This window comes from Anopheles funestus, chromosome 2RL (assembly GCF_943734845.2).
Source record: "Anopheles funestus chromosome 2RL, idAnoFuneDA-416_04, whole genome shotgun sequence".
Taxonomy (NCBI): Eukaryota; Metazoa; Arthropoda; class Insecta; order Diptera; family Culicidae; genus Anopheles; species Anopheles funestus.
In genome coordinates, this window is record NC_064598.1 from 9,639,338 (window position 1) to 9,652,519 (window position 13,182).

The 13,182-nt window shown below is 44.5% G+C and overlaps 3 protein-coding genes across 3 annotated transcripts; 2 read left to right on the forward strand and 1 right to left on the reverse strand.

Annotated features, from left to right (window-relative positions):
- Positions 1–45: 45 nt before the first annotated feature.
- On the reverse strand, positions 46–11,633 carry LOC125764673 (structural maintenance of chromosomes protein 1A). Its single transcript, XM_049429139.1, has 3 exons — positions 11,360–11,633; positions 9,627–11,283; positions 46–2,225 (listed from the first exon to the last, which is right to left on the reverse strand). Exons 1-3 carry the CDS (start codon positions 11,469–11,471, stop codon positions 281–283), a joined length of 3,714 nt encoding a protein of 1,237 aa, XP_049285096.1. The 5' UTR covers positions 11,472–11,633; the 3' UTR covers positions 46–280.
- LOC125764695 (mitogen-activated protein kinase kinase kinase 7) lies at positions 4,290–9,576 on the forward strand. Its single transcript, XM_049429203.1, has 8 exons — positions 4,290–4,686; positions 4,815–5,111; positions 5,190–5,690; positions 5,784–5,981; positions 6,058–6,100; positions 8,681–9,054; positions 9,140–9,250; positions 9,327–9,576. Exons 1-8 carry the CDS (start codon positions 4,600–4,602, stop codon positions 9,507–9,509), a joined length of 1,794 nt encoding a protein of 597 aa, XP_049285160.1. The 5' UTR covers positions 4,290–4,599; the 3' UTR covers positions 9,510–9,576.
- Positions 11,634–11,704: 71 nt separating the features above from the next.
- LOC125764755 (eukaryotic translation initiation factor 4E type 2) lies at positions 11,705–13,092 on the forward strand. The gene is made up of 4 exons (XM_049429334.1): positions 11,705–11,937; positions 12,123–12,279; positions 12,355–12,477; positions 12,554–13,092. The coding sequence occupies exons 1-4, from the start codon at positions 11,921–11,923 to the stop codon at positions 12,881–12,883; spliced, it is 627 nt and encodes a 208-aa protein (XP_049285291.1). The 5' UTR covers positions 11,705–11,920; the 3' UTR covers positions 12,884–13,092.
- The last annotated feature ends 90 nt before the right edge of the window (positions 13,093–13,182 follow it).

Below are 13,182 nucleotides of genomic sequence, written 5' to 3' on the forward strand. Positions count from 1 at the left end.
AGCGGCAGGCAACGGCTATTTTACAATGTTTCCACATTTCGATATAGGAAAAATAAGGTGCATATTGTTATTTTTGTCCTTTTCACACTACTTCTTTATTGGTTATTAGATAAATTATAAATTAAGCAATCCACTGACAAATCAGCTTCGGCATCCATTTAAAAAGATTACTACTGCAAAACAAAAGGACCGTGACATATTAAAATCAGTACGAAACTAACCTAGCGCAGTAGATTCCGTGTGGACAAATACGTAACAGTAAGATCAATACTTCTATCTTCTAACAAAATTCTTCCAGATCTAAAAGCAATGTCTGCGATACCAAACAATCCGCTGGATTTGGGCAGATACCGATCAGAACGTCCGCGTGGCAGTAGAATTCCTCCTTCAGCGAGATCACGATCGTTTGCAAGTTGGTCGTTTTCTCGCGGATATACGAAGCCACCTTGCCGATGTTCGTGTTATCGAGGGCCGCATCAATCTCATCCAGCACGAAAAATGGTGCCGGCTGGAAACTGTGAATAGCGAACAGCAGTGCGAGTGCAGCGATCGTCTTTTCACCACCGCTCAGGTTGCTCATCGGCTGAAACCGTTTGCCGGGCGCTACGCAATTATAATTAATACCATCCAGGTACGGTTCCTCGGGATTGTCCGGTCCCAGGTATGCCTGGGCGGCTTCGTTACGCGATAGCTGTTTGTAGATGGCGTCGATCGCATCGGAGATGTGATTGCAGCAATTGGTGAACAGTGTGCATCTTTCATTTTTCACCTTTTCGAATGCTGCCTTCGCCTTTTTAGCCTTTTTGCGGGCCACCTCGAACTCTTCGTTCGTGGATTGAATTTTTTCCGTAACCCGGTCCAACTTCTGCATCGCCTTCATGTTGGGCGTCTGTATCTTCTCGAGCGTATCCAGTTTGGCCTGCAGTTCCTTCGCCAGCGTATCGCCACTCTTTTTAATCTGATCCGGATCGGACAAATTCTTCAGATGGTGCTCGAGCTTTCGGTAGTCTATTTCGATGCGACTTTCCCGTTCATATGCTGATCCGCCACCGGCGCTGCTACCATCGGCTGCGTAGTCCCCGCCCTGGCCACCGCCTCCCTGCGGTGGTTGTGCTGCCTGCTGTTGTCCGATGTCGTCCATAGAACCTTGCAACAGCGGTATCTCAATCGCATCCATCTTAGCTTGCATCAGAATGTTGTGCCGCTTACTTTTGATCGTTTCAATGCGGGTATCGATGTTGGCTATGCTTTGCTGGATGGCGGCCAGCTCCTTGGCCAATGCCTGCACGTCCCGTCTAGCTTTTGACATTTCTTCCTCCATCTGGTCAACCAGGTTCTTGTGAGCAGCTTTTTCCTGCTTCATTAACTCAATTTTCTCCTTATCTTTCTCTATTTCCTGCCGCTGGCGAGCTTCCGTCTGTTTGTACGTTTCTAGTGAATCTTCGTCATCCTGCACCGCCCGCTCCCAGCGCTGCACATTTTTCGAGGTGTCTTTCGATCGTTCGAATTCAAGATTGTTGTTAATGCGATCAATCTGTTGCTCGAATTCGGCCCGCTTTTTTGCTCGCTCCTGTTGCAGCACCAGCTCGCGTTCTTCAAATTGACGAATATTGGCAACACCGATGCGGGCGCAGAATTCAGTGTACACATCGTCTTCCACGTTGTTCATGCTCTCCTTAATGTCCTGTATCTTCGTATCGCGCTGCTGCATTCTGCGTTCGATTTCGCTGATTTTCGGCCCAATCTGATCTAACTGACGGGTGAAATCTTCCAGCTGCTTATCATACTCGTTCATGTTCTTTTTGGAGGTCTCCAGGTCATTTTGGCTGTACTTAAGCCGATTTTCCAGACCTCGTATTTGGCTCTCCACTGTCGTCAGCTCTCCCTGGCGCCTGGTCTTCTTCATTACTTCCTTCAGCTCCTCGGTAATTTTCTCCTTCTGCAGCTTCAGCTGTGCCATATGCTTCTCGTCCCAGCGTTTGGCCTTTCTGGCTAGATCGTGACTGCCGCCGGAGATGATACCCGATTTTTGATAGAACGTACCATCCAGTGCCAAAGCATCGTATCGGCTACGATCGATTTCGTACGCCACTTTCATCGCATCATCCGGCGTCTCACAAACCAGCGCGTTGTTAGTCGCGAACAGAACGGCCTGTTCGATTTCGGGTGGACTGTACTTCAGCACATCGTATATCAACTTTACATTCCGTGGTTCTTCGATGTTTCTGAAAGAGCAAATGACAAAAAATGCTTTAGCTTTCTATTCTTTAAATTCTATAAATTCTATACTCTTCAAATTTGCCAATCTCCTAAGGCCTAAGGCCTTAGATTTTTTTGAATAATTTAGCAAAAATTGTAAATTGATTTATTTTAATGCGAATTGGTTGAACTAAGTTTCTTTTCACTCAAATAATGCTTTAAATAGAAGAAAGCATAAAAAATAACAAAAAAATAAAAAAATCTGAAAACTCGAAATTTTCCTAAGGGGTTAGCCTTGTTTTTTTTGGGAAATTTAGCAAAATTTTAAAAATTGATTTATTTTGATACGAAATGGTTGCAATGTGTTTCTTTTCAATCAAGTAATGCTTTAAATAAAAAAAGAGTGAAAAATAATAAGAAAATCAAAAAATTCAAACAAATGAAAATTTACTAATGCTCATTTTTGCACCAAGTTTTGCCTACAACTCGGTCGGTATCCAACGAATCGCCCATCTTTAACCTGTGGTCGATAGATGGCACCAATGGCTACATTTTCTTCTTGGACGGCCATGCCCTCAGATGTCTGTGCCAGAAGTTATTCGAGGAACCAAGTTCCATACCCTGTATGAGAAAATGTAAAATTTTCCTCATTTTTGCACCAAGTTTTGCCTATAACTCGGTCGGTACCCAACGGATCGCCAATCTTTAACCTGTGGTCGATAGATGGCACAAATGGCTACATTTTCTTCTTGGACGGCCATGCCCTCAGATGTCTGTGCCAGAAGTTATTCGAGGAACCAAGTTCCTTACCCTGTTTGAGAAAATGTAAAATTTTCTTCATTTTTGCACCAATTTTTCCCTATAACTCAGTCGGTATCCAACGGATCGCCAATCTTTAACCTGTGGTCGATAGATGGCACAAATGGCTATATTTTCTTCTTGGACGGCCCTGCCCTCAGATGTCTGTGCCAGAAGTTATTCGAGGAACCAAGTTCCATACCCTGTTTGAGAAAATGTAAAATTTTCCTCATTTTTGAACAATTCAGCAAAATTTATAAATGTGATATATTTTAATGCGAGTTTGTTGCAATAAGTTTGTTTTCACTCAAATAATGCTTTAAATTAAAAAAAGAATAAAAAATCAGAAACAAATTTAAAAAAAATTTTCTACTCGAAAATTTCATAAGGCTTACCCCTTGCCATTTTTTTGAGAAATTTTGCAAAAAAAATTAAATTGTTTTATTTTGATGCCAAATGGTTGCAATGAGTTACTTTTCACTCAAATAATGCTTTAAATAGAAGAAAGCATAAAAAATAAGAAAAAAATCAAAAAAATCTGAAAACTCGAAAATTTCCTAAGGCTATAGCCTTGGTTTTTTTGGGGAAATTTAGCAAAATTTTAAAAATTGATTTATTTTGGTGCGAATTGGTTGGAATAAGTTTCTTTTCACTCAAATAATGCTTTAAATAGAAGAAAGCATAAAAAATTAGAAAAAAATAAAAACAATCAAAAAACTTGAAAATTTCCTAAGGGGTTAGCCTTACATTTTTTTGGGGAAATTTAGCAAAATTTTAAAAATTGATTTATTTTAATGCGAATTGGTTGGAATAAGTTTCTTTTCACTCAAATAATGCTTTAAATAGAAGAAAGCATAAAAAATAAGAAAAAAATAAAAAAAATCTGAAAACCTGAAAATATCCTAAGGCTTAGCTTTTTTTTGGGAAATTTAGCAACATTTTAAAAATTGATTTATTTTGATGCGAATTGGTTGAAATAAGTTTCTTTAAGAATAAGAATAAAAAATTATAAAAAAAATAAAATAATATTTATAAATTTGATAATCTCCTAAGGCATACAAAACTTGCCTTTCTCATCGACTTCATCAAAACAATAAATTTAATGCTTGCTATAATTTTCTATGGTTAAATTAATTTCATAAGCATGTGACGGGGTAACAGACATTTAAATTTCTTTCCACGCAACATACGCTACGCAACGGTCTGGCGTATATCGCGCAACATTTTCGAAATCTTGCCATCTCTGTCACGCATCGCCATCTGCTTTGACGTTAACCACTGTCATGTGTTGACGTTTTCCTCTTGGTGATGACAAAAGGAAAAATATTTAGCATAGCCGAAGCGTAACTACATCAAAAGCGCAGCGTTCGATTTCTAATGAATACGAGATAAAAACATTAATGCGTACAATTCCCCTGTACTTGGGGTGTGTTCGTCCGTATTTCATGTGGTGTTAACATTATTTGGATCGTTCCTGCCAACTAGCCGTTCAAAAGCGGCACCATTACCTCGCCCACCCGAAAGGATACACATCTGAATTGCCCGGATTCGTACCTGTGAGCAAAATACGAAGCAACACGGAATTACGCATCCTTCCTAGCAATGTCCCGAGAGCAGATCAACAGAATGAACAGCGCGTTGCCTCCCTTCGTTACGGCGATAGACATCAACGAAATTGAACAGATTGCTGTAAGTAAGGGCTGCTCTGCTGTAGCGCATCAACACAATAACATTACCAAACAATATTACAACGCACAAGGTGGTCTAAGTGTTTGCTACAATCGTTATTAACATTCTTTTTGCATTTGCATTTACAGACAGTGGGCAAAGGCTCTTATGGCACAGTCATTAAAGCAAAATGGAGAAACAAATACGTTGCAGTGAAGTACATGGAGTACATTACCGAGCAAGCATTTACGGCGGAAGTGAGCCATCTTTCTCGTGTAGCACATCCCAACATAATCGAGCTGTACGGAGCTTGTACGGAATCACCACACGTATGCCTGGTGATGGAATATGCCGACGGTGGTTCACTGCACAAAGTGCTGCACTGTAGGCCTCGGCCGGTGTACACAGCGGCGCATGCAATGAGTTGGGCACGGCAATGCGCTGAGGTAAGCATAACACATTTGCGCTCTGCTCTGCCACTATCAGTAAAATGTATGCATTTGTCTTACGCTCTAAACTCAAAGGGTGTTGCTTATCTTCATGACATGACTCCGCGACCTATGATTCATCGGGATCTAAAACCGCCGAACCTGCTGCTTGTCAACAGTGGGACCGTGCTAAAGATATGCGACTTTGGTACGGTCACAGACAAATCAACGCTAATGACGAACAACAAGGGCAGTGCCGCCTGGATGGCACCGGAAGTGTTTGAAGGTTCGTCCTATACCGAAAAGTGCGACGTGTTTAGCTGGGGAATCATTCTGTGGGAAGTGATAGCACGAGAGCAACCGTTTAAACACATCGACTCATCATTTGCTATCATGTGGCGCGTGCATCGTGGCAGCAGACCACCCCTGATCGAGCACTGTCCGAAGCCGATCGAACAGCTGATGATACAGTGCTGGGATAAGGATCCAATCAGTCGCCCATCGATGAAGGAGGTCGTTAGTGTGATGAACGAACTGTGCAAGCTGTTCACAGGCGAAAATGAACCAATCGGTAATGAATTCCTGCCCGAGGACGAGGTAAGCAGCGACACAGTTACACCGAAAGCATTGGTTTGTTCAGGACAAGCCTTCATGAAATACTTTTAACTTGAAAATGCATTCCCCAAACAGGATGACTCGTATGGGATGGATTATCCAACCGATAGCAACTTGTCGGAAAGCATGGACAATGGAATCGACACGAACAATAGTCGCGGAACGATTACCAACAAAAATACGGTACAGCGAATACTGGACATGCCGAGGCACAGCCCACTCAGAAACTTGTCACCCAGCGTACTGCAACCTCTTCACATTGAAGTGAATCCGGTAAAATAGGAATTGAGCCGCCTTTACACGCACGAACCAGTCGATTTGAAAACATTCCAAACATTTCTCATTGTAGTTCGACCAACCGATGGATCTTGGAAGCGGTGTACTACACCCAGGTATGTACTGCAGACAACGGTAGAAAGGGATATCTCCGAAGCTCTAAAGCTAAATCTTTTTCCTATAACGAAAATCACCATAAAGGATGGCACAATATGGGAACATCTGGAACCTGCAGTAACATTAAAGAGTGCAGTTACGATTTTTGTTTCACCCATGTGCGACATTTTGTCCATAATCAACGCTTCTATCTGAACCCCGCGTTAAAAGTACGTCTAAATCGCAATTATTACTAAAACAGATGGAATATCAGTCTATTGTTCTTAGACATTTGAGACAGTGAACGCAGTTTTAGTACATCACACTTCATCTGGTTGTGTGTATGCGTGCTACACAAAGTAAATATTAGCAAGCTTCCGCATTCACTGATGAATTTGGATTGCACGTGCTGTAATTCCGACCCCGCCATAATAACGCCGACACACTGCGCAGCCGGGTTTGCGCAGTGGTCGTTGCCCCTAACAAATGAAACGCGTGATATTATAATAAGGAAACCTTAAGACGAACGTGGTTCAGATTTGATGATTGTACGGCACAAATTTTCATTCGCTCGTGACTCATGCCGGTCGCATTTTCCTATCTGAGCATGCGGCCAAGCCGCACCGAACGCGCTCACACTCGCAACGCCTTGTACGTTGTGTGTACGGAGGTTGTCAGCGGGGAAGGTGAACGAGAAATCCCTATCTCGAAATATAACGCAGTAAATACACGCGGCGGTGGGGCGTGTAATACAAACTGCGGAAAAATTACTCATACCTATTTTTAGCTGGATGTAATTTATTTTTTGTTTTCAACTGTTGAACCAACCCCCCCAATGAAAAGAGCGTCGTCGAAGCACCATTCTGGTCGACGGACAAGGGCTAGGGGACGATCGTCAGGTCAGACCAGCTGCAAACCATCCCGAGATTGATGCGCATAGATCGAAACTGTATGGAGTTGTGCTGAGCTGGCGGCGAATGAGGGATTTTCCGATCTGCTGATATTTATACTTTCCCTCCCTGTGCTTATTCCTGGTTTCGAGGGAAGATAGTTTACCATCGCTATCTGCACCTTCCCCCTTCGGTGATCCTATATTTGCCGTTTCGCAGTACCCGTATACGTACAAACGGACCAGCGGTCACTACCACAAAAAAACGGGTAACAAGGTGTGCTAGGGGGTGTTCGGGACCGGCACGGTGCTTCCCTTTTCCCTTCACCATCGCCTTGTATGGAGGCCGTTTGGTCTATAGTCTCAGACACTCTCGAGTGACGACTCATTTCCTCGTTGAAGCAGCGTTATATACTCATGCGCTCAAAATTTCCACGGAATGACCCATACATTGCTCCCTCTCCTAGGTCGGAAAAACGGAGACGGCAAACACGAGATGTTTCCGAAAGTGGCTCACTACTGACTTTGCTTTACTGCTGAATCCCATTCGCTGCTTACGTTTGCTAAAGCTGCACGCGTTTACCAGTTTTTTGAGTGTGCTAGACACAAAACAGTTCGATCGAACTTTGAACATTGCGTTATATTTTGTGAACTAATAAACCAACGAATAAGTGGTCCCGGGACCCAAGATAGTGTAGTAGTATCGATCAAAAACGATCTTTTTGCGCGCACAGTGTGTGCAATGGAAAAGTGATATGATCGTTTTAATTACATCCCAGTTACAGTTACAAACCAAAGAGAGGGAATCAAAGAGCGAGAGAGCGAAAGATCCCGGATCGGTATAGATCTGCTGGGTCTACTAGTCATCGGCAACGGAGTAGTGCCCGCTTTAGATAGAAATGGTATCGAACACATTTTATCGCCCTTTGCGAAACGACGCAATCTAATTTGTCAAGAGAAGCTAAAGGATTCAATTGAAAATCAATCACACAGCTACAGCCGAAATAATCCTGTGTGTGTGTGTGTGCGCGCGTGTGTGTAGCGGGTATGGAACCGGAGGGTGACTGTTGAGGCCGCAAAACAAACGCAGTGACAAATTTACTCAGCATATAGTTGCAGCTTGGCTCGTCACGATTAATCATCCCGTCTGACACCGAAGGCGGCTGTTGTTTCGAGGTTCTCCCTCTGTTAGCATCATACATTTGTGTTTATTATTCTCGGTAATGAACTGCGCAACGGAAAGAGATTTAATTCTCAAGGTGTACTAAGTGAACGAAACGTACGTACCGTGCAGCATGCGGGAAAAGTAGGATCTAACGCGATAGTATAAATACACATAAACCTATCAACAATAACTAGTGCCAAAGAGAGAGAGAGAGAAATTGAGCCCGACAAATTCCCTGCTCACGCAATAGGGCGCAGGGCAACTGTACTAGTGGGGAGGCATTTACACGCAGGAAGCATTGGACCATTAGTCAGAAACTGTTACGATCAAGGATCAAAATGTGCGACAGTGTGACTTCCACGGTCATATCATCTTCTAACGCTACCAACACGCTACAAAGCTGTTGGATTGTTTACAGTACGTATTGTACCGATTGTTAGTGGTATTTCCCCGAGGGATGGGCTCAAGAGATAGTAAAATTGCAAAAGAACCAATGTGTACCTAAATCTTATATCGTTTTCTCAATCTCTTTCTTGTACTCCCTAGCCAACAACCAGGGCACGGAAGGATTGACCGTCACAAAATGTACCAACGCTCCAATGGATAGTGTGAGCAGCATAAACAGTTCGATCACATTCAACAATCCAGCAATTCCGGGCGTCATACCAGCCCATCCGGATGCTGGCAGGAATGTGACGAAAGCCACCCCCCTCAACGTCAACGACGACGAAGAAGACCGGGTAGGAGGAGGAGAAGGAAGGGGAGAACGTAGCAGCTCGAAGCAAAACGAAGCAGCCCTAGGCGACACACTGTACAGTATTTTAGATCCAAACTTAAGACCCCTATCACCAGTCCCCAACAATCCGCTATCGGAACAGATACACAACGAACATAAGCTGTTGGTACAAAAGTATTTTGAGGTAACAATCGGTTCCGGAAACTTTCACGGATCTGTCCAAATCCGGCACTTACAGACAACTTTCTTCTTTTCGCATTTCATTGTAGTTTGAAACGCAAATAGTCACCAGTATGGCGCAAAGGGAAATGCTGCAGAACAATATGATGCCAGAGGAATTGCAACTAAAGAAGGCTTACATTAAGCGGCTCGAGGAACGGGTAAGCGGCTCGATACCAATTCCCTAATTTCCGTCCGACCGTAAATGTTATTGCTCAATCTAATTTTGCCTTCTAGGAAGCACTACAGAAGTTCAAAGCGAATCTACAGAAACAGCTGAACGACAAGAATCGGCAGCAGCAAGCGAGACACCAACAGGTATTGCTGCATCCGCCGCCGCTAAACCGACAGGAATCCGACTCAGAATGGGAGATAATACAAGCAGCAGACTTCCGACCAAAGACAGACAATCATAATTGATGTGTTTAGCTGTTAGTGGACTTTCTTAAGCGCCCTAGGATTAATAAACGTTGTGCAAATAGCAACATTCGTTGGTGTTTAAGCAAGGCAACAAGGAGCAAAACGCTATCCACTTACCTGAGGCGCTCTTTAAGCGGTTTCTTCTGCAGGTAGTCCAGCGGAAGGAACGTTTCCACATCCAGCATCTTCTCTTTCAGTATCTGAATGCAGCGACGGGCGGTTTTTTCAGTGTCCACAATGATCGCTTCCATGTACTTGCCCAGCACCTTTGTTACCGCGACGTTGTAGCGCTTATGCGTCGGCTGGCACATGTTGATCATGCGATCGTACACTCCCGGGACTTCATGTTTAAATAGTTCCACGACCTCTTGTTTCTTCTTGCGACGCGCATCCTCGTGCTTGTCAATCTTGGCGTCGCCTAGCTGCTCGCGCACATTGTCCAGCTCGGACTGCAGCTCGTGAATGCGCTCCTTCGAGGTGCCAACGTCTTGGCTCAGTTCCGTCTTGATGCGTCGCTGTTCATCCAGCCCCGCTTTGCTAGTTTTGATGTGATCGACTAGCTTTTCTTGTCGCTTCATTGCTTCGTTTTTTTCTGACTCAATTTTCTTGTAGTTCTCCTCGATTTGCGCTTTCTTGTTGATTTCGCTGTCAAGCAGATCCTGATCCGATTTCTGTTCGCGGTTCACCGAATCCAGATGGATCAGATATTTGCCCGACGTAGCGTCGGCCTTTTGCTTCAGCCGATCGTACTCCTGCACTAGATCGCGCTCGAGATGAACGTTACTGCCTCGCTTCTTGGATTCACCTTCCACCTCGTTCTCGAACGCTGCCCGCTTCACTTCGACTTCATGCAGCTCGTCCACCAGCTTCTTGATGTCGGCCTGGTGCGCCTCGTCGGCCCGGCGTGCTTGCTCGAGCGTTTTCAATGCACCGTTTAGCTTTTTCTGCGTGTGAGACACTTTTTCCTTCGCCTTAATGAACATCGGATGTCGTTTGCTCATTTCCGCTTCCACTTCACGTATTTCCTGTTCCTTCTTGGCCATTTCACGGGTCATTTTGCCCACATCTTTCTTTTTCTCCTTCAAAATTTCATCCGCTTCTTCCTTGCGCTTTTCAATTATATTCAGCTCCTGCTGTTTGCTGATTTGATCCTCCTTCAACCGTTTCGATTCTTTCTCATTGTGGAAAAGTCGGAACAGCTGATAGTGTACCTGCTTTTCGCTACATTCCTGCTTCAAGCTCGTGTACCGGTCAGCCTCCTGCTTCTCTAGCTTCGCCTCCTTCCGTTCTGCCGCTATACCTTTCTTTTTTTGGTATGTAAATTGCGTCTCTTCTTCGGCCATCTGCATCTCGTGCTTTAAACGATTGTATTCCTCCTTCAGCAAGCCCGAGCCACTGATTTCCTCAAACAGTGCCGTTCGCTCCTTCGCATTCTTTATGGCAATCGTTTCAACGGCCCCTTGGAAGACGAGAAAATTTTTAGCCTTCACATTGATGCCCAGTTTTTCCAGCTCCGCTAGGTAGTATTGCGGTGACACCACCGAATTATTGATACGATACTCGGAGGAAGCATTAATAACGGATCGTTGGAAGGATTTTTCGGCTTCTTCACCCGATTCGTTCGTGATAATAAATCGCGCCATCACGGACGCACGGTTCGAAATTGGACGCCCAATCGAGGCACCATTGATTAGTTCGGTTAGCTTCCGAACACGGAGGCTGCTCGTTTTTTCGCCCATAACAAAGCTGATGGCGTCCATGAAGTTAGACTTTCCTGTAAATGAAACAAAGTTAGCCATAAACCGTATAGCGATCACCCGACACCCAAAGTAGCAAACATTGATGCTTACCCGATCCATTGGGGCCAATTACAGCAGAAAAACGTTTCAACGGTCCAATAGTAGTATGGCCCCGGTAGGACTTGAAATTCTCCACCTCAATGAGCCGCAAAAAGGCAGACATTTTAGTTCAATTCACGTTTCCGCTAGGTAGAAGGTTGGAATGAACGGCGCTGAGAAGAATGTGTACCCGTTATGTACATATATTGGCTGAAAACGCACAGAAATCACGAAAAATTCGTTGCCTACACAGCGACCAACAATCACGCACAAAAGTTGTTTGAGTCAATATGGCGCCCCAAATTTCTACTCCCAGCATCGGATGACAGTTACTGCTCGAATAATCCCAAAACACACAGCGACGTCCAGCTCGAATCACAGCCGCGTTTTGACAGTTCCGAATTGCCAGCCCCAAAACGTCATTAGAACGTCACGAAAACACCTCATATCGAAGCAGCACAGCAAAAGCAAAAGGCAAAAGCGCAAAGCGAAACATTGCAGCAAACATTCTGTGATAAAGTGAATAATTATACAAACCAGTTGCACTCTGTTTAATACACTGGGTCTTAAAATATGTCCAACAAATACGAGTGAGTAACCGCGGTGCGCTAGTCACCGGCACCGGGACCGCATTTGATCGTTGTTCAAGAGACAACAGTCGCGCTATGCACCCTTTTGCGTGTGTGCTAGATCCTTCCGCCAGAAACCGGAAGACGTAGGCATGGATGAATGCCCGCAATAATAACAATATGCTTGCCCGGTTTCCACTCCTCAGAATCAGACCATATGCCAGCGATAGTGACGATAGCGGGGACGAGGTCGCAGACATCGATGTGGATAAGCTAGAACCGCTGGAAGCTGGACCCGGGGAACATAAGCTTCAGTACACCTACTGTTTATGGTTCGGCAAAAAGGGATCACATAGAGCGGCGGTACTGTTTCCGAAATGTTGCTAATTGCATGATAATACAATGGATCGTATTAACGGATGCGACGTTTACTTTCAGGAGTACGACAAATCGCTACACTTAGTCGGCCGATGTGCTAGCGTGGAGCAATGGTGGTCCCTGTACTGTCACCTAATAAAACCAACCAGCTTGAAACCTTACAGAAGGTTACATTTGTTTAAGGTAAGCGCTTGGTAATGTGCACTAGTGTGTCTAGGGGTTTTGCACTACATCAGCTGGTGGTTTTCCTTGTTCGTAGAGTGGCATCAAACCCATGTGGGAAGATCCGAGCAATTCAAAAGGCGGCAAGTGGGTCATTCGGCTGAAGAAGTCAAAGATGGACCGAGCCTGGGAGAATGTGTGTATGGCGATGCTAGGGGAGCAGTTTCTGGTAGGGTCCGAAATTTGTGGCGTCGTCCTGTGCACCCAGTACCCCGAGGACGTCCTGTCGGTGTGGAACCGGACGGCTACCGATACGGTTAGCACCAATCGCATTCGAGATACGCTGCGGCGCATTCTAAACCTACCTCAATCGCAGCACATCGAGTACAAACCACACGGCGACAGCCTGAAGTTTGTGCCGGCCTGAATCTGCCTACGCCCATGGCACACCGACCCCACTTCCAAAGTCTGATCGAGTAGACTTTTATTCAGCAAATGTTTCGAGTTTTATTTCGATCGTTTATCCTTTTTTTTAATAGCTCGAGAAAAAAAAGTATGATGATCCATCAACACTGCAGCAGCATCCATTTTTCCTACAATAAACGTTCGTATATTAAAGATTCTATACAAACACCATCACACGATTAATGAGCAGAATCGATTTACTCTCAGTTGATGACTTGGTTAGATGAAGTGCCAACCGCACCAAAAACATCGGTTGCAGAT